This window comes from Neofelis nebulosa, chromosome 8, assembly GCF_028018385.1.
Source record: "Neofelis nebulosa isolate mNeoNeb1 chromosome 8, mNeoNeb1.pri, whole genome shotgun sequence".
Lineage (NCBI taxonomy): Eukaryota > Metazoa > Chordata > Mammalia > Carnivora > Felidae > Neofelis > Neofelis nebulosa.
In genome coordinates, this window is record NC_080789.1 from 8751286 (window position 1) to 8778667 (window position 27382).

Here is a 27382-nt window from a genome sequence, read left to right on the forward strand (position 1 = left end):
ATTCTCTTTTCCTTAAAGAGCATTCCCAAAAACCTAGATTCGCTCCTGGTCAGAAAGAAGGGTCTCTGCCTCAACAGAAGCATCTAATGGAGAAGGAAATGAGCTGTGCATGGAAGCCTTACAGGGGGCCACTGGACAGGGGTAGAAAGACCCTCTCATTGACTAATTGATTGATTATTAAAAACTTTCCATTTATTTATTTTGCGGGGGTGGAGAGAGACAGAGAGAATGAATGAATCCCTAGCAGGCTCTGCACTGTCAACACAGAACCCCATGTAGGGCACAAACTCACTTACTGTGAGGTCATGATCTGAGCCAAGCCAAGGAACTGGACACAAAACCGACTAAGCCACCCAGGGGCCCCTAGTTTGTTTTTTAAAGTAAGCTCTGTGACCAACGTGGGGCTTAAACTCATGACCCCGAGATCAAGAGTCACATGCTCTACTGACTGAGCCAGCCAGGTGCCCAAGGACCTTTAAACGATAGAAACAATATGCATAGGTAGGCTAAAGGCATCTTACGGAGGACCTCAGAAACAAGGAAAAAGGCATCTTCTGCCAAATAAACAATAACCGACAACTGTCTCATAGATAGAGACACCTAAAGAATAGTGATAAAATCAGGTCTGTTGGAATACCCTCAAGAAAGCATTGAATACAGGGGCACCTGCATGGCTCAGTCAGTTAAGCGTCTGACTCTGATTTCAGCTCTGGTTGTGATCTCATGGTTCATGAATTTGAGCCCTCAGCCGGGCCCCTCACTGACAGTGCTGAGCCTGCTTGGGATTCTCTCTCTCTCTCTCTCTCTCTCTCTCTCTCTCTCTTTCCTACTTGCACATGCCTTCTCTCTCTCTCTCTCTCTCTCCCTCCCTCTTTCAAAAAAAAAAAAAAACACAAACTTGAAAAAAAAAAAAAAAGAAAGCACTGAATATAAAGTCAAACATGATATACTAGCAATTCACTTTTCTTCTGCTTATAAAAAATATTCTGGGATTAGGATTTTTAATAGCTCCACCTCAGATTTTCAAAGTGAGTGTGAAGACCAGGGAGGGTTTCTTAACACTCAGACATTTCCATTCATTCAACATATTTATATATTTATATTTATTGACATTTTGTATGTGCCACTGGCAGTGACCAAGATGACTAAAGTCTCTATCCTTGCAGAGCTGAAGATTTAGCAAAAAGCCTTCACCTGACATTTCACTGCCTGCCATCATCATGTTGTGCCTCCTCCCTGCCATTCTATTCACCTCTACTTCAGCCCACAGACATAGCTGGCAGGAAGGGAACCCAGGCAGAGTGCTCAGGGCAGAACTTGTATTCACACCGCCTAGTGATCAGAACATTTGGGGGAGAAATAAACACCAGCTTCTCTTCATGACACCCCTGGAGATTTTTGCAGCTGAATGTGTTATTTCTTCACCTGTACTTACATCACACTATTTAAAAATTTGAAAACATTTTACAACTTCATGACAATAACATCTCCAAAGCGAGGCCTTAAAACACCAGTTTCAAGGAACTGGACAAATACATCCTGCCTTTTGAGTAATGTTTTTTCATAAAGTCAGTTATTTGTCCATAAGCAAAATATAAGCTACAGAATTAAGACTATTATTAACTTAACCGCAGTTTTCTAAGAGCTGCATGATCTACCCTATGCACTGTTGGTTAAAGTCGTCACATGAACCTGTAAGTAGTAGCAGCCCTCAGAGTTTGAAGTCATTTTCAACTATGAAACACATAATTCCTGAAGTTAGTCCTATTGTAATTAATCCACGGCCCAGACACCAAAGAGAAACCTCATAAAATATAATTCAGAATTTATTATGTATGATTCTGAGACTGGGGGGGGGGGGGAAGGCAATTTTTTGAGAGAATTAATGTTTTTTTACGTTTATTTATTTTGAGAGAGCGAGAGAGAGTGCGTGCAAACAAGGGAAGGGCAGAGAGAGGGAGAGACAGAGAATCCCAAGCAGGATACGCACTACCAGCGCAGAGCCCAATGTGGGGCTTGAACCCACGAACCATGAGATCATGACCCAAGCCAAAACCAAGAGTCAGACGCGTAACTGACTGAGCCACCCAGGCGCCCTGAGAATTAATTTTTTAAGTAACTCCAATGCAAATTACAAAATTTATTAGCAAGTGACAGTTTCCCAAAGACCTAGTACAAAATGTTTACGGTTATGCTAAAATTCCCAGCAGCAAAAATTCCATGAGCATAACTATCATCTATTGAACCACTTTGTGGCATTTTCAAAATACCAATTAACTTGAAAATAAAACTCATTTCCTTTCTCTTCAAAATAATTAAAAAGATTATATAGAAACCCAACTATTCTTCTGATGTCCAGCTTACTGCTGTGTAATGACTAAGTTTACAGAGTTCAATTTGGTACTTCTTAGTACATTTATTTCAACATGTACATATTTCAGTGGTTTAAAGAAAACACACTGGTGAAAAACTCATGGTAGAATACGGAAAATGTTAAAAAACAAAACAACACAACAACACCCCTCTTTCCTAATGGCCAAATACCAAGGTTTGTATTGTGAAGATAATTATGTATAAAATAAGTGACTTGGAAATATTTTTTCTCTTCTTCTTCTTCTTCTTCTTCTTCTTCTTCTTCTTCTTCTTCTTCTTCATTTTGTTTTTAGGAAATACTATAGAGCTGCCTAATTTTTTTTAAAAGAAGAACCCAGAAGAATGGTTCCCAAAGAACTTAGTGTTAAACGTGGTGGCTAAATATAAAACAAGGAACGCCCTACTCTTAGTATAGAGACTGGGGGAGAATAAACTGAGGGAGAATAAAGTTGCACCGCAGTATAAGATGATTCTGAGGAAGACGGAGCTGTAAGTTAATGAGTCAGAGTAGAGGCAGAAATAAAGATAAGGTAAGGACAAGCTGTTAGACTTAATGAAAGGTCTGTATAATTAATAATTCAGAAAAATTAAAAGGGTATTTTATAACTAGACATTTAAGTTGGGAAGAATGTAATTAGGAAGAAGAGAATTTAATCACGATACTGGAGTTAAGACATTTAAAAAACAGCACCTCCAGCACAAAGTCGTATTACACCACAGAAGAGTATAAAGAGCAACGTTGATTCCATAAATCACATTCTTCTCTCCAAATCAATATAAAACTGTCTTCAACACTTTGATTTCCATATAGGCCTCCCATGCAAGCTCTGAGCAGATTTTCCCTTGAAAAAGAGAAATCAAAAAAGATGGCACCCCAAGAGAGCTGAAATATAGGAATTGATATAATTAATTCTACCAACAATCTCTAAAAAGGGGATGCTGTCTATATAACACATTATAAAATGAGATTGAAATTTAATATGTATGCTTTATTTAATACAACATATGTAAAAGATGATCATTTCAACATAAAATCGATATTATTAATTTTACATTCTTTTTTTTGGGTATTAAGTCTTTGAAATCCAGGCTGTCTTTTGCATTTAAAGTACATTTAGGGGTGCCCAGGTGGCTCAATCAGTTAAGCATCTGACTCTTGGTTTTGGCTCAGGTCATGATTTCATGGTTCATGGGATTGAGCCCTGCGTCAGGCTCTGTGCTGACAGCGCGGAGCCTGCTTGGGATTTTCTCTCTCTTTCTCCCTCTGCCCTTCGCCCACTCGCTTGTGCTCTCTCCCTCTCTCAAAAATAAATAAATGTTTTTAAAAGGCATATAAGCTTTCTCTTTTATAAAAAAAATAATAAACTACATTTAAATTTGATTGCTAACTTTTTTTTTTACTGTGGTAAAAAACACATAACATTAAATTTACCATCTGAATCATTTTTTTTTTTTAATTTTTTTTTTTCAACAGTTTTTATTTTTATTTTTGGGACAGAGAGAGACAGAGCATGAACGGGGGAGGGGCAGAGAGAGAGGGAGACACAGAATCGGAAACAGGCTCCAGGCTCCGAGCCATCAGCCCAGAGCCTGACGCGGGGCTCGAACTCACGGACCGCGAGATCGTGACCTGGCTGAAGTCGGACGCTTAACCGACTGCGCCACCCAGGCGCCCCTGAATCATTTTTAACTGTGGAATTTTAAGTGGAATTTTAAGTATATTCTTATCATTTTGCAACGGATCTCCGGACCTTTTTTATCTTCTAGAACTGAAACTCTATACCCATTGAATACTAATTCCCTCTCTTCCCTCTCCCTGGCCCTTGGCAATCATCACTTCTCTATGTTCTGTTTTTATGATTTTCACATTAGATGACTTCAAGTTAAGCTGAGTCATATAGTATTTGTTCTTTGCTGATTAGCTTATTTTGCTAAGCATAATGCCCTTCAAATTCATCTATATTGTAGCATGTGACAGGATTTCCTTCTTTTTGAAGGCTTCATAATATTCCGTTGTATGTACATCCCACACTTCCTGTATCCGTTCATCTGTCAGTGGACATGTAGGTTGCTCCTCTGCTTAGCTGCTGTGAATAATGCTGCAGTGAACACGAGTGTCCAACTGTGTCTTTGAGATCCTGCTTTGAGAGATCTGTTTTTATTTATTTTTTAAAATGTTTATTTAGTTTTGAGAGGGAGAGAGACAGCAAGCAGGGGAGGGACAGAGAATCCAAAGCGGCTCTGCGCTGACAGCAGAGAGAGCCCAATGCAAGGCTTGAACCCACAAACCGTGAGATCATGACCTGAGCAGAAGCGGGATGCTTAGCTGACTGAGCCACCCAGGTGCCCGGAGAGATTTATTTCTAATGCTGAAATTTCATAAAATGAACCAAAAGTTGTAAGAAAATTTAATCAACAAAAATGTGCTAGAAAAGTTGAATCATTGCATGCAGCATGTTAAAGACAAATATCTTTTGAGAATATGAGTCAATTTGAGCATGGAGATTTAAAGTTTAGACTTGTGTGTAAACTAGATTTTAATAAAGAAATGAAAAAGGAGGTCAAACTCATTAATACAGTTGCCCCCCCACACACACACAGGTGTGAATTGTGCAGGTCCCCTTAAATGCAGATTGTTTTCACTAAGTACAGTATGGTACTGTAAATGTACTTTCTCTTCCTTACAATTTTAAAACATTGTCTTTTCTCTAACTTCTTTTATTGTAAGAATACAGTTTTTATAAAATATATGACATACAAAATAGGTATTAATTGATTGTTTATGTTATCGGTAAGGATTCTAGTCAACAGTACGTTATAAATAGTTAAATTTGGGGGGAGTCAACACTTATGTGTGGAATTTTTACTGCGTGGGGGCCAGTGCCCCTAACTTCTGTGCTGTTCCAAGGTCAACTGTACACCAAAACTGATAATTTACCACAGATAATCTGCCTACAAACATCTAGACTATCACTTGTCTCGTAAATAAAACCAAATCAAGAGCCTGTCTTGGGTGGAAACATTTCATATGAAATGAGCTTTCAATAACCATAGTCAAACACAATCTACGAGCAAGTATCTGCTTATGCTGCTTTTTGAAAAGCCATTATAGTTTTATATTTACCCCTGTGTTAAACACATTATGTGATTAATGCTGTGTGAGTTTAATGTAGTAATTATATGGCAATAAACTTAGCTTGTCTGATTTGTTACAGTAGCTTGTAAAGTAAATATCCTCAGAAAATGATTATATTAGATATACTAATAGTTAATAAACCTCATTAAAAGCAACAATATTGAAACTATACATATATACGTATACACACACACACACACACACACACATATATATATATACATACACACACACACACATACACAGTGTTTAAAGCTATACACTCTACTAAATGTTATTCACACATACATCAGAATTCAGCACAACTGATGTAAACATTAAGTTTAGCACAGATACTTCTCAATATCAAAAGTCAATTATTTTTCAAGACGGCTTTCTACATGCATAGCTATCCTAATCTGCCTATTAACAGAACTTAGTTCCGTTGAAATAAACATCATGGAAATAAAATGATGTTTTCAAAACTTCTAGAATCTACGGTAAAAATGTTACATGATGAAACAAAGAAAGTGGCGTAGATCAGCTAATAAAAATAGTTTTAGTCCTAATCCTTGTAAGAATTTGCTCTTACGACCTTGAGGGTCATATTATCCCTGTGTTTCATCTGCCTTCCATAAGTGAAATAGGCTATTCATACAAACTGAGACCAATGAATGAGCGCCATTTTGGAAATCAATTTGGAAAAAAATTAACTTAGATCTCTGCCTCACATCATACACAAAAATGCATACCAGTTCAATTAAAGGTGTAGGGGTAAAAAGAAAAAAAGCAGGAAAATTAAGGTATTTTATTTATTACATTAGGGTAGGGACAACTTCTCTAAGCAAACACAAAATACAGAAGCTATAACAGGCTAATTGATTTTACCACATAAAAATGTTTTTAAATTTATTCGTATGAAAGATACCCCAATGTTAAAAGGAATGGGACAAAACATTTAAAACACCTCAAAAGACAAAGTTAGTATCTCTATTTTATAAAAGACTCCTCCTACAGGGGTGCTGGGGTGGCTCAGTTGGTTGAGTATGTGACTCCTGATTTTGGCTCAGGTCATGATCCCAGGATTGTGGGACTGACCCCACATCAGGCTCTGCACTGAGAGTGGAGCCTACTTAAGATTCTCTCTCTCTCTCTCTCTCTCTCTCTCTCCCTCTCTCTCTCCATCTCTCCTTCTCCCCTGCTTGTACTTAATAATAATAATAATAATAATAATAATAATAATAATTTAAAAATATATAAAGGGTTCCTACAAAACTATCAAAACAAATAATCCAATAGAAACATGGGTCTAATATGCAAATAAGTGATACATAAAATTGAAAAATCTACAGCCGATAAACTAACAAAAGATATTCCATCTCATTAGTGAGCAGAAAAGTACAAATTAGGGGCGCCTGGGTGGCGCAGTCGGTTAAGCGTCCGACTTCAACCAGGTCACGATCTCGCGGTCCGTGAGTTCGAGCCCCGCGTCAGGCTCTGGGCCAATGGCTCGGAGCCTGGAGCCTGTTTCCGATTCTGTGTCTCCCTCTCTCTCTGCCCCTCCCCCGTTCATGCTCTGTCTCTCTCTGTCCCAAAAATAAATAAAAAATGTTGAAAAAAAAAAAAAATTAAAAAAAAAAAAAAAAAAGTACAAATTAAAACAATCAAATATTAGGGGTGCCTGGCTGGCCCGGTCAGTGGATTATGCGACTCATGATCTCAGGGTTGTGAGTTCAAGCCCCACGTTGGGTGTAGAGATTACTTGAAAAAAAAAAATATATATATATATATATATATATATAATAAAATACAAGAGTGACAAAAATTTAAGGCTAAATAATTTTTTTGTCATCAAAGGGGAGAAGAAATGGGCATTCTCATGCACTGTTGATGGAAAGGATCATGGGTAGTGCTTTCTCAGAAGGCAATTTGATAGCAACTACCTCCATGTAAAAAAAGTACATCCCGTGGGGGTGCCTGGGTGGCTCAGTTGGTTGGGCGTCCAACTTCAGCTCAGGTCATAATCTCATCATGGCTTGTGAGTTCCAGCCCCATGTCGGGCTCTGTGCTGACAGCTCAGAGCCTGGAGCCTGCTTCGGATTCTGTTTCTGTCTCTCTCTGCCCCTCTCCCACTGGCTCTCTCTCTCAAATATAAATAAACATTACAAATTTTTAAAATATATTTAAAATATTTTTAAAAATACATCCCGTGAACCAACAGCTCCATCTCTAGAAATTTATTCTACAGAAATACATCTGTGAATAAAGATATAAAAATAAAGATGTTCAATAAAGTATTATTTGTAGTAATCAAACTAGAGACCACCAAATCATCTAATTAGAGAAGAATGATTATAGTCCATCCATTCAACAGAACATTCTGCATTAAGAGCATGAAGTAGACTGTGAAAGATGGCAAATTATAAAAGCAAGTCGCAGAAGAATTATGTTGGGGAAAAAAAATCCCTACTTCGTTGTTGTTTTAAAATATACAGAAAACAGGGGCACCTGGGGGGCTCAGTCAGTTAAGCATCCAACTCTTGATTTTGGCTCAGGTCATTATCTTGTAGTTTTGTGAGTTTGGGCCCCACATCAGGCTCTACGCTGACAGTGCAGAGCCTGCTTCGGATTCTTCCTCTCTCTCTGCCCCTCCCCCACTTGCACTGTCTCTCTCAAAATAAATAAACAAATCAACAAATGGATAAATAAATAAATAAATAAATAAAATATACAGAAAATATTTACAAAGATCAGGAGGGGAAGGAAGGTAAAAGAAGAGTCTCAGTTTTATTTCTGTGTCTACATTTACCATTTGAATGTTTCATGACAATCGTGTACAGTTGCCCCTTGAACATGGAGGTTTGGGGCACTGACTCCCCAGCATGGTCGAAAATCTGTGAATAATTTCTAACCCCCCAAAACATAACTACAAATAGTCTGTTGATTGGAAGCTTTACTGATAACATAAACAGTCAATTAACACCTATTTTGTCTGTTACATGTACTCTATGCTGGTTTCTTACAATGAAGTATGCTAGAGAAAAGAACATGTTTTATTTTATTTTTGTTTCCAGTTTTTATTTAAATTCTAGTTAGTTAAGATTTAGTGTAATACTGGTTTCAGGAATTTAGTGAAGAAAATGTTTTAAAATCATAAGGAAGAGAAAGTACATTTACAGCATGGTACCGTATTTGTCTGGCTCAGTTTTGGAGCGTGTGGCTCTTGATCTCGGGGTCAAGCCCCATGCTGGGCGTAGAGATTACTAAAAATAAATAAACTTAAAAAAATTCCATGTATAAATGGACTTGCACATTTCAAACCCATGTTGTTCAAGAGCCAACTGTATTATTTTTATAATTAAAAAAATAAAAGAATAAGTTGGAATTTCATAAGTCATTCAGTAATGTGTACACTTCCAGGATCTAGAATGTAGTATTCAGCTCCTTGATCCTACTGTCCAGGAGTTTATCATCCTCTGCCAACTACACTTCTAAGATGCAATGTGTGTGTGTGTGTGTGTGTGTGTGTGTGTGTATCTTTTAATTTTTGTTGCCTCAAACAAATGAACACATCACCTTTGCTACCCACTCCCACCAAAGAGGTAGACAGGTCTATGAGAGGAGTGCCTAGTGAGAAGAGTCATTACAATATAGGACAGCAGACCAGGACCAGGAAAAAAATAAACAAAACAAAACAAACAAACAAAAAAACCAGAAGCAAAACACAACAGGATTCATCTGTGAAAAGGCACCATGAGACTCAGAAAACAAAACAAGGTAAGGACACAACGCAAGTCCACCAGCCTGTCTGAAGCTCTCTAAAAGAAGCGCCGTTTGTATAACATAAAACTTGTGGGAGAATCTGCCCCAGCAGTGCTTCCTGAATACCTAAAGAAGTTGATACAGGATAGGGGCTACTGGAGCAGGTTTTTAAAGATAAAGACTGGTTTGTTTGGGAAATGGATACCCTCTAGAGAACAGAACTTTCATCTGTGTTTCAAAAATAGGCTTAATGCCATTTTCATTATTTCCCCCAACTCCCTCTTATCCCTGAGACTTTGATCTTAACAACTGCACAGTTTTGCTAACCACGGTACTTTTCAGGAACACAGCTCCCAAGGCTGGCAGAGGATTTGGGTCAGGGAGATATTATAAAACACTGTAATGTCAGAAAGATCCAGATTCAAATCCTAACTTCCATTTCAAGCTGCATTCCCATGGATAAGTTACCTACCCTGATCTCCGAGTAAAAGGGTACACTATAATGAATGGAGAGAACATACACAGCATCTAAGCAAAGTGCTTTGCGCACAGAACACCCTCATCAAATAGGAACTATGATTTTTATATTGTAAGACCTCTGACCAGAGGGTGGGGCTGGGGGAGTGGGCAAGAGGACAGGGAGATGCATCTGAAATGTTCCTGTGATTTCACTGGGACTAGATGTTTGGCATTCTACTTTGCTAAAGATGAACTGATTCCATGAGCCCATGTAGAATATAAGTGCATTTCACAGAACACAGCAAAGTTAGGATTTATATTGTAAGCTATTTTTAAAACTGCCTGGTTAGCAAATTAAACCAGCTGTGAAAATATCCTGGTTTCCATTCACAACAAATACAAGACAAACATTCTCCTTTAATGAACCTGGCCTCATGGCAGCATAACATATTCCGCATAATTCATTCCTAAGGGTTTCGGAGACATACTTTTCATAAGACAGATCAAAACTAAACTATTTTCTAGGAAGAAAAAAAAAAAGATGAGAGAGGAGTTTCTCCCTATAGATTTTCGGTAAATTCCATGAATCACTTGCTATCCCATTCAACTTAGGAGACTACTGTCTGAATAAAAAATAGTAGTCATGTCAGTATTTCAAGGCAGTCTTAACTGTTTTTCCTTTAAAAGGGCATATGAAACACCAGTCTTCTCTGCAACACAATTTTTCAAGTTCTGTGGCAGAGGGAGGGAAAAAAAATCTATTCCCTGTCACCAAAAAGCTACCCGAGGACTCCCAATTTCAGATTTAAAACTGATCACTCTTTAAGAAGTCAGGGGAGAGATCTTGAATAATTTAGAATGTTGGCTAAGTTATATTATTTATATTCCTGTTCCTTTCGGGAAACAATCTGTTATTTAAACAAAGAACAGAAGTATAAATAACTAAATAGAATAGAATTTCAGGAAGTACATTTCAAATAAATTCACACTTGGAATGCAGGGAAGACAGTCTATTAATTTAGTGTACTTCCTAAGGACATAGCTAAGAAAAGAATATACCATCTTAAACTTTCTTTGGAAATCAACCAGACTGAATTAGTTCAATTTGGAACATCCTGAGCTTTAAAGCCTTTGCTAAAGTGTAACACAAATTTTGATTAGTCAAGTGTGAAAATCTACAAAGCCAACTTTCTTGTCCCTCCAGTGAGTCTGTCTATAAATAGGAACTATGCATTAATAGCCACCAAAGCAACTGGTGAGCTCCACAATGTGCCCAACATATACATCCTCTGCAAACACACTCTCAGCGTGTTTAACCAAAGTGCTTCTGAAGATCTGTAATAGGACCCTTTTTAAATAAACTGTGACTCACTGTTTGCTTTCTTCACCAGGAGGTGGAGTCTTGCCATGCCCTTCCATTACAAAATCCTCCTGTTCCACCTGCAAAGGCAAGCACCACAGGTCAGAAGTAGTCAGTAACTAAGATGCAACTCACTTAAAGTTCCAGGGCCTGCCCTGTGCAGAACCACATGGCCCCTGTGCTATACTGTCTGGCACAGGAGCCTAGGCCAGTGGCTTTCAATTGCCAAATTTGCTCAAGGCATCTCTCCTTAGGTGCCTAGATTTGCAGAACAGAAAAGGAAACACTGTTGACTTGCAACTTACATAACTGTAACAAAAGTTAACATCCAGAATATAATAAAGAATTGCTAGGAATCAATTAAAAAAAAAAAAGACAACATACTTGAAAGATTTACAAAATAACTGAGTAGGAATTTTACTGAAGAACATGCACAAATGAAAAGATACTCAGTTTCATGTCAACCAGGAAAATGCAAATTACTGCAAATTAATTTCGCCGGCTACCAGGTTGGCTAAAATTCAAAAGTTGGGCAATACTGGGACACCTGGGTGGCTCAGTCGGTCAAGCTACCAACTCTGGTTCAGGTCATGATCTTGCGGTTCGTGGGTTCGAGCCCCAAGTCCGGCTCTGTGCTAATAGCTCGGAGCCTGGAGCCTGCTTCAGATTCCGAGTCTCCCTCTCTCTGCCCTTCCCTTGCTTGCTCTCTGTCTCTGTCTCTGTCTCTCTCTCTCAAAAATAAATAAAACATTAAAAAATTTGTTTTTAAAGCTGGGCAATACCAAGTGTTGGCAAGGGCACAGAGCAATAGCAACACTCATCCACTCCTGGTGGGAAGGAAAATTGATACAACTACTTTTCAAAAGTTTGCCACTATCTGGTACGCTTGACTATGTATTTACTGTACAAACTAGTGGTCACACTTCTAGATAAATATTCTAGAGAAACTTTTACACACATATAAAATAGTATTTTTTTAGTATTTTTAACTTTAATAGTATTATTTTTAACAGAAAAAAAAAAAACCCAGAACAAATATCCATCAACAGTAAAATAAATATACACACTATGGTGTTTCCAGACAACAGAATAAACACTATTCTATATAAAAATGACTGACTATAGCTACACACTGCAACCTAGATGTGTTATAAAAACACAGTATTGGGTGAAAAAGCAAATCACAAAAGAATACACACACAGTATAATTCCATTATATAAGGTTCAAATATAACATTTTAAAACTGTATGTATGTATGAGTATATAGACATGTATGTATATAAATAGTTTTTAAAAACTATTTTTAAAAAAGGAATGACATACCAAATTTAGGCTAGAGATTGTCTTAGGAAGGGAGGGAGGGGATTCAGTAAGGAAGGGGCATGTGGAGGATCCTGGGTTGTGGTTATATTCTATTTCTTGGCCTATGTAGTAGGTAACTAGGTGTTTGTTTTGTAATTATTCTTTTAACTATGTTTCTTTCCTCCCTATGGTTTTCTTCTCAATACAAATTTCAAAGTGAAAAAAAAAAGAAAGCATTTTACCATTCCAGATGGCTTATTGACCTGGAAGATCAGTGACCGAGATAGAGCTACCTCCACAAAGGGGACTATTAGTCCCATGAAAACTCCCCCTGAAAGGCATAATTTAAAAAAATCAAACAGATGTACTCAAGGAAACAGACAGGGCTATTCCCAACTCAGAAAAATACAGTCTATTTCTTACAAAACCTAATAATCTGGAAGACAGACAACATACACCATGATGAAACCCAAAGAAAACAAAAGGTTTTCCAATTCTGTCATCTTCTCCACAGTCTCTATTTCCCAAGAATACTAGAGAAGACAGGACAGAGTTTAGAGGCTAAGTTTCAGAAAGGACAGGAAAATCAAGAGGTGTTCATAATTTCCATTAAAAACAGGAGGAGGCATAGGCAAGAGTAATTAAAGACACACACTGTGCATACTGTAAAATTCAAACCAGGTTCTGACTTGAATCTTAGGAAATTCCTGACTCTGCAACGTACTGGACTTAGCCAAGGAGAGGGAGGATTCTCCCATCCTAAGGTTACATTTAGGACGTAAAAACTCTAGAAATAAAAACAGGATTGCAGAGGGAAATTTATGAGGAGCTAGAGATGATCTGGTTGGGTTACAAGAGTGCATACCTATGTTTTAAAAAAAAATCACAATGCACTTAACTATATAAATGTTGTGCCTTAATTAGGAAAAACAGGTGACAAACTGTTTAAGTTTGTTAAGCTCCTTGGAACCTCAACCTTCAATCATTTGCTTAAAGACAAGAATGACTATTCTCCCAGTTATATATATTATAGAAATTTCTTTGACCCTTCATCTTTAACAATGCTGTCTAAAGAATTCTGAATTGTGCATCTTGGCCTCTGCTTAGTTTTTTTTTTTTTTTTTTTAAGGTTTATCTACAATCAATTTCTTTTTTTTTTTTAATTTTTTTTTTTTTTAACGTTTATTTACTTTTGAGACAGAGAGAGACAGAGGATGAACGGGGGAGGGTCAGAGAGAGAGAGGGAGACACAGAATCGGAAACAGGCTCCAGGCTCCGAGCTGTCAGCACAGAGCCCGACGCGGGGCTCGAACTCACGAGCCGTGAGATCATGACCTAAGCCAAAGTCGGACGCTTAACCGACTGAGCCACCCAGGCGCCCCTACAATCAATTTCTAATGAGAAGTAATGATCAAGGAACCCACAGCTTCTGCAATCTCTTCCATGTGGGCTCCCAATCTTTAACCCCAGCCCCCATGTTATGCATACTAGTCCTCCACTTGGATGGCCCAGTAAGTTCCAAAATGAAATAATATCTTTGTCTTTAAACTTCCTCTCCTTTTTATATCCCCTATCTCTGCGAATGGTACCATCATTCACTAAACTCCCCAAACAGGAACCCGATACATGTATCCCCCCACTTTTTGAAAGTTCGTGTTATACCACTTCACTTTTACAAAAGGCCTATTTTCACTAACCAAAAAAAAAAAAAAAAAAAAAACCAAAACCTGAAGAGGATTTTTGCTTTTACAAAAAAAGAGGTAAAAAGCCAAACAGCGTTCAGCGTTGGTTCTGCAGCCAGCCCGCTGTAGAGGCAGTGCACACCATGAGCCCCAAGAAGGGCATTGCCAAACTCCTTCCCTGAGACTACAGTCAGCATCTCAGCATCCGTGAGCAAGACGTGTCCCAAAGTATCAGAAAAGCCTAGGAGCAGTTATTTTCTGGATTTGGGAATGCTCCAAGATTTTTCCATATAAAGAAATGGTCACTGTTTCTTGGCTTGGTGCAACATTTAGACTTACGAAAGATTTCACAGGAATGCTCTACTTTCTGATAGCAGGGGAAACCTGTCATCACACAAGAATCTAAGGTTCCCTCCTTAACCCCACATCCTATTAATCACCAAGTATTGTGGCTTCCACCTCTTAAATGGCTCTCCCCTCCACCACCCCTTCTTTATTCTCTTTAACTGCCATCATAGTTAAAGGCTAGCTTCTCTAAACCTCACTACTGCACAAGCCTTCTCACTGGTCCTTGTGCTTCCAGGTCCCATTTCATTTTAAGGCATCTTCCAAACCACTTCCATCAAGTGGGCTTTGTAACATGCAAATCTGATTGCATCGCTCCCCTCGAAATTCTTCAGTGGTGCCCCAACACCTATGCTGAGTTCATTTGTCTAAGCCATCTTTTTATCCGCCTCTGCCTCCCCCACCCACTCTGAAGCCCTGGCGGAACATGCAACTCTTTAACCCCCTGTTCATTTACGCATACTGTTAAGCATTTGCCTAGCCGCCCCGGCCTTCTGCCCACATACAATTCAAATTGCTACTCATTCCTTTAAGTGCCAATTCAAATGCTTTTCCCCAGACACGGTCTCCTGCAGCAGGGCTTACACCTTTTCTCAGCCTCCATCATCTCAGGAGGCAATAAAAATGGTCCAGAAAGAACACTGCTCCTTATTGCCACTTCCCGTTCTTTTTTTCTGCAAATTTCAAGAACACAAGGACTTCATGTGATGGTCTCCACCGCTCCTCCCCCTTGATCTCATTTGCTGGAGTTTCAAGATTTTTATTCATAAAACTTGCACCATTACCCTCACCTTTCTCCCACTACCATTCATTCATTCAACAAACATTTACTCAGCACATATTACATGCAAGGTGCTGGGCTGAGATAAAGGCGAAGACAGTAGTCTCTGCCCTCAAAAAGCTTGCAGATTAGTGGGGAAGACAACCAAAAACCAGTGGGCGCTGTGTGGTGACAGATGGTAGCTACACTTGTGAGCACAGCATAAGTCCAGACGTGTGGATGCTCCAATTAAAAAGACATCACCATCGAGTGTGAAAAAGCAATGCAATCACACGGGAAGGGCGCTTGACTCAGCCTAAAGGAGTCAGACACACCAGACCTGCCCTAAGCAGGAGACTGACCTCCTTCCCAATTCAGTGAGGAAGCAGGCAGGACCTGGACTGCTCCACACTGAGGTTTGTCACAGAAACCTCCCGCCCTCCGTGTGAACCTGTGAAGAGCCACTGCAACTCCTACGTCTGCTGTTCTCTGTCCTCAAGAGTCCACTCAGAGCCTCCTGGCAGGCATTTCAGTGATTCTTCTTCTGGACACCGACTTGTTAGGATGTTTCTGTCTTACCAATCCCTTACCTTTCTCTCTTCTGCTCCAGGAGTGCAGAGCATAGCTGGAGGAAGTCACAAAACTGGTTCCTTTTCAAATGTACGCCAGTTCACTTCCCCTCAGTGCTCACATGGCAGCACCTGGCCTGTAAGGCCCTTCTTCGTCTTTTCTGCTGAGCTGTTACTCAGTCTTCAAAGACTGGTTCAAAAGTTACTTTCTCTAGGAGGCACTTTCGACAACTACCACTGCCTCCTCCAACCTCCCAAGGTGTTCCTTCCCATTTACCCTGCAAGGCCCAGCCAACAGCTGCGGCCCTTTGTTCACCCACTTCCCCTCTGCTGGAGAGCCTTGAAGGGGAACAATGGGATCTTTGTGTATCCCAGAACCTAACACAACCCTTCTAGTGGGTCATTCATTCGACATACCTTCTGAATGCCTTCCCTGTGCTAAGTAAGCGCTGGGTTGAATAACTGAGTGAATGAACGTCTGACCTCCTACACCACCGTCCTCACTCATTTATTCTGAACCTATTCCACTCTCCTCCAGACTCCAAACCCATCCATCAGGCATCCTCCCTAGCCTGTCCTTTCTGAAGAGGACAATGCAGAAGAAGATCATCCTGAAAGCCTATCTCACACAAAGCCCCTGTTTTCCCGTCAGGATTGTGCAGATGAGTCTTCACCTTCACCCACTGCCCCCTCTCCCCTGCTCAGCAAGGCTCCCCTCACCGCTTATATTCTACATTCACGACCTGCGTCACAACACCTCCTCCGGGACCTTACTGTCTAAGGAAGTCTTTCTTCCTTTCTACCAAATCCTACTCCCCAACTGACGAATACGTTATAAGCTCTTCTATTCTGAAAAATTATTTTTGACCTTGTGATACCCTCCAAATATCCTCTTGTTTTTAGCCTTTCCTTTACTATCCAAATTATTAAGAGAATAGACTATACTCCATTACTTTCATGTTCTCATCACTGATCTGATAAAAAAAAAAAGTTATTGAGGTACTACATACATGTGATTTTAAGTCAAATAATACCACCAAGCTTACAAATAAAAACAACACTCTCCTCTGCTGCCCTCCGACCCAGACCACTCCCCGTGCCTCCCCCCCCACCCCACCACACATGGATCTCTTTTCCCCCGTCCTTCCAACAGAAGACACCATTTTTGTCCAAATCAATATTCAGTGCTAACAGTACTATAACTAAGTAAATAACAGAGACAGCTGAATCATACGGAACAGTATAATCAAATTTGCTTTTCTTGTACAATTCTTTGTTTTCCCCAGAACTAACAATTACTACTTTCTTTCAGTTTTGGGGAGGCTTAGTATTTATTATGTATTTTTCACTAATTCATCCTCAAACTCTCCAACAGAGTTGTAAATCTCCTCTTAATAAATTCAAACACTTCAGGTAATCTATCAATTTCATTCCAGTCTTGGAGACATTCCTCAGGGGTTTTCTCATGTTCCAGTCTAGATTGTTTGCTTTCTAGGCCGCTAAATTGCTGACACTTTGCCAGGGATGTCTTTTCCCCTTCAGCTCTGAAATTCCTGGCTCTCTCTCCTACCCTGGAGCATCTGTTCCCCAGATCCTTTGTCTTCTTTTATGGTTTAGTCTCTGGTTTAGGTGGAACATATATTCTAGTGAATGCCTGACAAAAGGTATATGGAAAGTAAAATTTTTGATCTCTGGAATGACTGAAATGTCCTTATTTTATCCATATATATTATTGACATTTGGAATATTTTTTTAACCCACATACATAATCAAATTAGAAGTTCAAGTTAGTAGGAGCGCCTGGGTGGCTCAGTCGGCTGAGTGTGTGACTTCAGCTCAGGTCACGATCTCATGGCTCATGGGCTCGGGCACCGCATCGGGCTCCACGCTGACAGCTTGGAGCCTGGAGCCTGCTTTGGATTCTGTGTCTCCCTCTCTCTCTGCCCTCCCCCACTCGTGCTAGTCTCTCTCTCCCTGAAGAATAAACATTCAAAAGCATTTAAAAAATAAAAAAAAAGTTCAAATTAGTAAATCTTTCTCTCTCCAAAAATTTGAAGCCACACTTCATTGTCTTCTAGTTCCCAGAGATGCAATATAGAAATCTGACAATATTCTAAATCGTAATGTTTTGGCCATGACCTGTTTCTTCTCCAGAAACTTGTAGGGTCTTTCACTTCTCCTCAGTGTTACACAAATGCAAACCTCGAAGTATGGTTCTTTTTTTTTTATTTATTCAGCTTCTGGGTAGGTACTTGCAATCCAGAAACTCGGGTTCTTCAGGTTTGGGGCATTTTCTCTACTTATTTATTTGACAATTTTATCCCCTCCAGGAATTCCTTCTTCAATGTTGAATTTACAGGATTGATCCATGAATTTTCTTTTCTCTCCCCTTTTATCTCTTCGACTTTTTCTTTTACTACCTGGAGATTCTCTCAACTTTACCTTCCAATACTTCTAATTTTTAAAAGAATTTGTTATTGTGACTTAGTTTTTGAAAGCTTTTACTTGTTCTCTGAAGTCTTTTTTTTTTTACAGTCCTATTTTTGTTCCATGATTATAATACCAACTCTTATCTCTGAAAATATTGTTTTGTTTTGTTTTAATTTTCTTTCACTCTCTATATTACCTTGTTTCCTCTACATTCCTCTTTTATGTTTGCTTTGGTCGCTATCTTCCAGTCATAGGTTTTTATCAGATGTCTGATTATCTATGATTATCTACTGATATTTATTTATTTTTAATTTTTAATTGTATTACTTTTTTTTAAATGTTTGTTTTTGAGAGAGAGACAGAGCATGAGCAGGAGAGGGGCAGAGAGAGAGAGAGAGGGAGACACAGAATCCGAAGCAGGCTCCAGGCTCTGAGATGTCAGCACAGAGCCCGATGCGGGGCTCAAACCCATGAACCATGAGATCATGACCTGAACCGAAGTCGGATACTTAATTGACTGAGCTTCCCAAGTGCCGCTTATTTATTATTTTTTAAAGGAGACTGAGGTTTATTGAATACACTGCAAGGGAGCAGTGGGCAGGACAGCAAAGGAAAGAGGATCTGCAGTGATCTACTGATATTTAAGAGATAAGCCTGAAAGGGGCACCTGGGTGGCTCAGTTGGTTAAGTGTCGACTCCTGATCTAGGCTCAGGTCGTGATCTCATAGTTCATGGGTTTGAGCCCCGCATTGAGTTCTGTGCTGATGGCACAGAGCCTGCTTGGGATTCTGTCTCTTCTTCTATCTACCCCTATACTGCTTGTGCACACGTGTGCATGCTGTCTCAAAACAAACAATTTTTTTTTTAATGAGCAACTTTTTACTCCTGCTCCCCCTCCCTGGGCAACCACTAACATGCTTTCTGTCATTATAGATTAGTTTGCATTTTCTAGAGTGTATATACAGGTAATCACCGGGACATACTTTTTTTTTTTTTTTTTTGGTCTGGCTTCTTTTGATCAGAATTATTCTGAAATTCATCCATACAGTTTCATGTATTAGTAGTTCACTTCCCTCTTATAGGGAGCACTACTCCACTGCATAGAATCTACCACAATTTGTCAGTCACCTGTTGATGGGTGGCTGGGTTGTTTCCAGACTTGGGCTATTACAAAAAGCTGCTATGAACATTCATTTAGAAGTTTTTGTACACTTTCTTTTTCATTGGGTACTTAGCAATGTATATTAGTTTGCTAGGGATGCCATGACAAGGTACCACAGATTGTATGCTTTCAGGAACAGCAATGTATTGTCTCACACAGATCTGGAAGCTAGAAGTGGGAAATGAAGATTTTGCCAGTGCTGGTTCCTTAGGAAGGCCGTGAGGGAAAGATCTGTCCCAGGCCTCTCCCCTTGGCTTGCAAATGGCCGTCTTCACGTTCACATGGCATTCTCCCTGTGTTTGTGTCTCTCTGTCTAAATTTCCTCTTTTTATAGCCACTAGTCACACTGGATTATGGCCTACCCTAATGACCTATTTTAATTTGATTACCTCTGCAAAGTCCCTAACTCCAAGCAAGGTCACATTCTGAGGTAACGGGAGTTAAGGCTTCCAACGTGTAAACTGGCACAGGAGTGGGGGCAGGGGAGTGAACAGGGAACACAATTCAGCCTCTAACAGTGGAACAGTTGGATCATAGGGTAGTGATATGTTTAACTTTTTAAGAAACAGTCTCTGTATTCCAAAGTGGCTGTAGCATTTTATCTCCCCACCAGCAGAGTATGAGAGTTCCAGTTCTTCCATATCTTACCAACACCCAGGTCTTCCTTTTCTTTTAATGTTTTATTTATTTTTGAAGAGAGATCACGAGTGCGGGAGGGTCAGAGAGACAGGAGGACAGAGGATTCTAAGTAGTCTCCACACTGACAGCAGCGAGCCCAATGAGGGGTTTGAACTCACTAACCTGGAGATTACTCTGAGCAGAAGTTGGACACTTAACCAACTGAGGCACCCAGACGCCCCAGTAAGTCTTTTTAACTTTAGCTACTCTAACTGCTTTTTTATTTTTTAAGTTTAATTTATTTATTTTTGAGAGAGAGAGAGAGAGAGAGAGATACAGTAATCAGGAGAGGAGCAGAAAGAAAGAATCCCAAACAGGCTCCGCACTGTCAGCGCAAAGCCTGACACAGGGCTTGAACCCATGAACTGTGAAATCAGGACCTGAGTGGAAACCAAGAGTTGGATGCTTAACTGACTGAGCCACCCAGGCGCCCCTCTAATTGTGGTTTTAATTGCATTGACATTGAACATCTTTTCATGAGTTTCTTTGCCATCCATTCTCTGGTAAAATGCTGTTCAAATTTTTTACCATTCTTTTAAGCAGATTTATTTCTCTCTCTCTCTCTCTCTTTTTTCTAAAGTAAGCTCCACACCCAATGTGGGGCTTGAACTCATGACCCCAAGATCAAGAGTTGCATGCTCTATCAACAGAGCCAGCCAGGTGTCCCGAAGCATCTTTACTGAGATACAATATACATGCCATAAAGTTCACCTGTTTAAAATATACAATTCAATAGTTTTTAATATATTTACAGAGTTGTGCATTGATCACCACAATCTAATTTTAGAACATTTCTATCATCCCAAAAAGGAAATTTGACCTTATTGACAGTCACTCCCCATTTTGCCCTCCCTTCATCCTTCTTTCCAGCACCAGATAACCACGAACCTGCTTCCTGTCTCTACAGATTGGCCTATTCTGAACATTTCATATATAAATGAAGTCATACAATATGTGGTGTTTTGTGTCTGTCTGCTTTCACTTGGCATAATGTTTTCAAGTTTCATCCATATTGTATCATATATCAGTACCTCATTCCATTTTATGGCTTAATACTGTCCCATTGTATAGATATACCATATTTTGTTTACATCACCAGCTGATGGATATTTTGATTGTTTCCACTTTTTTGCTATTGTAAATAATGCTGTTATAAACACTTGTATACAAGTTTCTGTGTGGACACAAGCTGTCATTTTTCTTGGGTGAATACCCAGGAGTGGGATTGCTGGGTCATACGAGAACTGTATGTTTAACTTTTTGAAAGCCTACCAAACTGTTTCTCAAAGTGGATGCACCATTTGACATACCCACCAGCAGTGTCCAATGGTTCTAATTCTCCACATCCTCAACCACACTTGTTATCACCTGTCCATTTGATAACAGCCATCCCAACGGGTGTGAAGTGCTATGTCACTGTGGTTTTGATTGTAGTTCCTTAATGAGTAACGATGCTGAGCATCTTTTCATGCACTTATTGGCCGATTGTGTATCTTCTTTGGATAAATGTCTTCCAATTCTTTGCTCATTTTTTAAAATTGGGTTATTTGTTTTCCTATTACTGAGCTTTCAAAGTTTTTAACAGATTTAATAGATTCTAGATACTAATCCTTATTTGGGCAGATGCTGTGCATGTGTTTCCTCCCAATCTGTGGCTTGCCTTCTCATTCTCACTAACAGCATCTTTCAAAGAGCAGAAGTTCGCTGTGAGATCTAAGAAATCTTTGCCTAACCACAGATTTTCTCTTACATCTTCTTCTAGAAGCATTATAATTCTAGATTTTACATTTAGATCTAAGATCCATTTTCAGTTAACTTTTATATATGCTATAAGGTCTAGATGTATGTTTATTTTTTGCATATGGATATCCAACTGTCCTAACACCATTTGTTGAAAAAAAAAAATCCTTTCTCCATTGAATTGCCTCCACAAAATTGCCTTTGTCAAAGATCACTTGTCCATATATATGTGGGTTTATGTTGGGATCTCTCTTCTGCTCCACTGGTCTCTGTCTTTTTTCCAATACCACAGGGTCTTTATTGCTGTAGCTTTACAGTAAGTTCTGAAATCAGGAAGTATTAGCATCCAACTTTGTTCAATTCAAAAGCTGCTTTGATTATTATTATGGGTTGAATAGTGTCCCCCCACCAAAAAAAGAAAAAAGATACACTGGAGTTCTAACCTCCGATACTTCAGAACATGATCTTATTTGGAGATGGGGTCTTTACAGAGGTAACTATAAAGTTATTAGGGTGGACTCTAATCCAGTATGACCGTGTCCTCTTATACAAAGGGTGAAATTTGGACACAAAGACAGATGCGCACGCAGGAAGAATGCCATGTGAAGACTGGGTTATACTGCAACAAGTCAAGAAACTAGAAGAGAAGGCAGAAATCAGAAGCTAAGAGAGAGGCCTGGAAAAGACCCTCCCCTAGTCCCTTCACATGGAACATAGCCCTGCCAACACCTTGACCTTGTACTTCAGGCCTCTAGGACTGTGAGACAATACATTTCTGTTGTTTAAGTCACTCAGTTTGTGGTACTTTGTTAGAGCAACCCTAGCAGACTACTACAGCTGTTCTATGCCCTATGCATTTCCATATGAATTTCAGAAATCAGCTTTTTCACAAAAAGAGTCTGCTAGGATTTTGATAGGGATTGGACTGACTCTTAGCAACAGCTAAACAATATTGAATCTTTTTTTTAAAGTTTATTTATTCATTTTGTGAGAGAGAGAGAGAGAGAGAGAGAGAGAGAAAACACGAGAAGGGGAGGGGCAGAGAGAGGGAGAAAGAGAATCCCAAGGCTCTGTGCTTTTAGTATGGAGCCTGACTCAGGGCTTGATCCCACAAACTGTGAGATCATAACCTGAGCTAAAATTAAGAGTCGGATGCTTAACTGACTGAGCCACCAGGCGCCCCAACAATATTGAATATTCTGACGTATAAACAGGTATATCTCTCCTTTTATTTAGGTTGACTTTATTTTCTCTCAGCAATGTTTTGTGGTTTTCAGTGGTGGTGAAACATTCTGTGTTTTTTGTGGTCACAGCAGACATCTTTTCTCATTGTTCTTCATCTAAGAAGTAAATCATTCAGTCTTTCACCATTAAGTTTAATGTCAACTGTAGGATTTTCATGAAAGCCCTTTATCAGGTCAAATAGTTCCCTTCTATTCCTAGCTTGCTGACACTTTTTTTTTTTATCAGGAATGGATGTGGCATTTGTCAAATGCTTTTTCTGCATCTTTTGAGTGGATCCTAGGGTTTTTCTTTTTTAATTTGTTAACGTGATGAATTACACATTGATTGATTCTTTTTTTTTTTTTTTTTTTTTTTTTCCAACATTTTTAATTTTATTTTTGGGACAGAGAGAGACAGAGCATGAACGGGGGAGGGGCAGAGAGAGAGGGAGACACAGAATCAGAAACAGGCTCCAGGCTCCGAGCCATCAGCCCATAGCCTGACGCGGGGCTCGAACTCACGGACCGCGAGATCGTGACCTGGCTGAAGTCGGACGCCTAACCGACTGCGCCACCCAGGCGCCCCACACATTGATTGATTCTTGTATGTTCAACCAACCTTGCATTCCTGGGGGAAATCCTACCTGGTCATGTGTTATACTATATATTCAAATTCTGTTTATAATTGTTGCACCTACTTCATGAGAGACACTGTTCTGTAGTTTTCTCGCAATGTCTTTGGTTTTGGTATCAGAGTAATCCTGACCTCACAAAAGGAGTTGGGAAGTATCCCCCTCTCTTCAAGTGAGATTATACTAATTTACATACAACATAAGAACCTACAATAGTATTCTTCTACCTTCCTGTCTTGGCCTTTATGCTACTGTTATTGTACATTATACAGATATCAACACACAACGCATCTGCAGAACTTTTGTTCAAACAATTACCTTTTTAAAAGGTTTAAATAATAGAAAAAGTCTTCTATATCTACCCATGTAGTTTCCATTTCCTGAGCTCTTCATTTCTTTGTGTAGATTCATATTTCCATCTGGCATCCCTTTCAGTCTCCCTTTCACATTTCCTATAGTATGGGTATGCTGATGATGAATTATTTCAGCTTTTGTGTGTTTGAAATAGACTTTAGGGGCACCTGGGTGGCTCAATTGCTTAAGCGTCCGACTTTGGTTCAGGTCATGATCTCACGGTCTGTGGGCTCGGGCCCCGTGCTGGGCTCTGTGCTGACAGCTCAGAGCCTGGAGCCTGCTTCGGGTTTTGTGTCTCCCTCTCTCTCTTCTCCTCCCCCACTTGTGTTCTATCAAAAATAAGTAAACATTAAAAAAAAAAAAAGAAAGAAATAGATTTTATTTAGCCTTCATTCTTGAAAGAAATTTCACTGCTTATAGAATTCAAGGTTAACAGTTTTTCTTTCAGTAAAGACCGCTGCATTGTTTTTAAAGGCAAATTCTTATCTTTGTTCCTCTGTTAACAGTGTCCATTGTCTTTTGGTTTTAAGATTTTCTCTATCGTTCATTTTGAGTAATTTGATTATGATGTGCTTTAGTGTGGTATTCTTCATCTGTCAAGAACATATAACTTCTTTTTTTATTTTTTTAAGGAACATATAACTTCTTGGATCTGTGGGTTTACAGTTTTTATCAAATTTGGGGCCATTATTTCTCAGATTTTTCTTTTCTACTTCCTTCCCTCTTCTTCAGAGACTACAATTACACTTACATTAGATAGACTGAAGTTTTGTACAGCACCCTCATCATCTTTCCATATTTTGTTCTTTACTCTTTTTCCTGTGTTTCATATTGGATATTTTCTATTAGCATGACTTTAAATTCTCTAATCTTTTATTCTGCAATGTCTAATCTGTCACTAATCTCATCCAGTATATTTTTCATCTCAGACATTATAGTTGTAAACTCTAGAAACATTTTTAAATTTTATTTATTTACTTATTTTAGAGAGCATGCAATGGGGGAGATGGGCAGAAGGAGAGAAAGAATCTTACGCAGGCTCTACGCTCAGCACAGAGCCCAATGCAGGGTTGATCCCATAACCCTGGGATCATGACTTGAGCCAAAATCAAGAGTTGGACACTCAACCAACTGAGCCACCCACATACCCAACTCTAGAAATTTGATTTGAATCTTATCTTCCACGTTTCTACTTGACTTCTTAAATATCTGAATACAATTATAGTAAGTATTTTAATATTCCTGTCTGCTAATTTTAATCTGTGTCAGTTGTGGGTTGATTTCAACAGATTTTTTTTCCTTCACTACGGTCTGTATTTTCCTGGGTTTTACGTGTCTGATGATCTTTGCTTGGATACCGGATATTACAAATTTTACACTGCTGAGTACTGAATATTTTGTATTCCCATTTACAAATATTCCAAAAATATTTTTGAGCTTTGTTCTAGAACACAGATTACTTTGAAACAGTCTGTTCCTTTTGTGTCCTATATATATATATATACACATATATATATACACACACACACATATATATATAAAATATGTATAATACATGTTTATACATGTATATGTATGTATGTATGTATATATATATGTATATATATATATGTATATATATATATATATCCATCTATCTATATTTTGTCTACTTTTAAGTGGTTATTTCCAGTGGGAGGGTAAAATCTGTCCCTGATACTCCATCTTGCCCAGTAGCAGAAGTCCCAATGGATTTTTGAAAAATTATGGTGTCTTAGGAGAACCTGGCTTGCTCATTCGGTGGAGCATGCAACTCTTGGTGTCAGGGTTATAATTTCGAGCCCCATGTTGGGTATAGAGATGACTTAAAAATAAAATCTTTTTAAAATTTTGGTATTTTAACCATTTTTACGCATGCAGTTCAATGGCATTAAGTATGTTCACATTGCTGTGCAACCATCACCAGCATACATCTCCGGAATTTTTCTCATCTTTCCAAACTGAAACTTTATACTTTCTCTTCCCCTCTCCCTTCAGTCCCTGGCAACCACCACGCTGTTCTCTGTTTCTATGAGGCACCACCCTAGGCACCTTATACAAATAAGAATCATGCAGGATTTGTCCTTTGGTGACTGGCTTATTTCACTAAGCATAATGTCTTCAAGGTTCATGCGTGTTGTAGCAGGTGTCAGAATTTTCTTCCTTTTTAAGGCTAAAGCTTATTCCATTGTTGGGATATACCACTTTTTGTTTATCCATTCATCTGCCAAGCGACACTGGGTTGGTTTTACTACTTGGCCACTGTAAATAAGGCGGCTACGAACATAGGTATGCAAATATCTGACAGAGTCTGTTTTCGATGCGTTCTTCTTTTTTTAAATTAAGCTTTTAATTTTAATTGCAGTATAGTTAACATACAGTGTTATATCACTTTCAAGTATACACTACAGTGATTCAACAATTCTATACATTACTTAGTGTAATGTCATCCTTCTTTCAATTCTTAGTGATTTTATTACTAAGTGGAATATCCTTGCCACTTAGCATCTCTATTTCTCCTTGTCCACTATGTAACAGTTGACGTAGTAGCCATCATTCAAAGAGCCACCCATTTAAAATCTCCTCTGCCTTGTACTAGACTACACTCTCCATTTCTTTTCTTCTCTCTCACCCAATCTTAGAGCCTTTGAATTTATGCCTTTGCCTTAGGAATATTCTCTCATATCATCACATGGAAGCTTCCTTCATATCCTTGAGGCATCAGCTCAAGCGCATCTCTCTGAACAGACCTTCTCTGACCACCCAGCTAAAATAGCTTCCCACTCAGTCACTCTGGCTTAACACATATCACCGCCTAAAAGGAACGCTTACTTGTGTGTTTGTTGTCTATCTCCCCCAACCAAAAATGCAAACTTCCTGGTACAGAGATTCTTGACTGTCTTGTTCACTATAAACCTGGCACAAAAAGTTGTTTGATAAATATTTCCTGACTCTAACTTGCTAATCTCTGCTTCTCTTTCTTAACTGCTCTCCAAACATCTATTTCCCCAGGTTCTGTCACTGAACCCATGTCTTCACATTTTGCCACAGAAATTTCATCTAACCTCACGGTTTCAACTGTTCCATTTGAATGATTCTCTCCAATTCAGTTATTTTCAGCCCTGAATCATCCTGTTTCCAGCCTCCTGGTTTCACCTGGCTGCCACACACTGCCACAAAGACACTATCTCAAATTCTGTTTAACACAGAATTCATCCTACCCTCCCCCCACCTGTTTCTTCTCTCATGTTTCCTATTCTTTTTTTAATTTTTTAAAAAATGTTTTATTTATTTTTGAGACAGAGACAGAGCGCGAGCAGGGGAGGGGCAGAGCGAGAGACACAGAATCCGAAGGAGGCTCCAGGCTCTGCGCTGTCAGCACACAGCCCAATACGGGGCCCGAACTCACAAACCACT

General features: G+C 39.1%; 1 protein-coding gene across 15 annotated transcripts in view; it reads right to left on the reverse strand.

Annotated features, from left to right (window-relative positions):
• The window catches only part of TNRC6B (trinucleotide repeat containing adaptor 6B), a 257779-nt gene that overhangs the window by 151869 nt on the left and 78528 nt on the right, over positions 1-27382 (reverse strand). For 9 of the 15 annotated variants that reach the window (XM_058682112.1, XM_058682104.1, XM_058682101.1 and 6 more), the window contains one exon: positions 11082-11149. The exons of 1 other annotated variant lie outside the window; for it this stretch is intronic. In XM_058682112.1, coding sequence (XP_058538095.1) covers positions 11082-11149 — 68 coding nt within the window. Of the gene's footprint in view, positions 1-11081; positions 11150-12614; positions 12704-14905; positions 16800-27382 lie in introns of those variants that run through there. 5 more of the 15 variants (XM_058682114.1, XM_058682107.1, XM_058682094.1 and 2 more) reach the window with 4 other exon arrangements.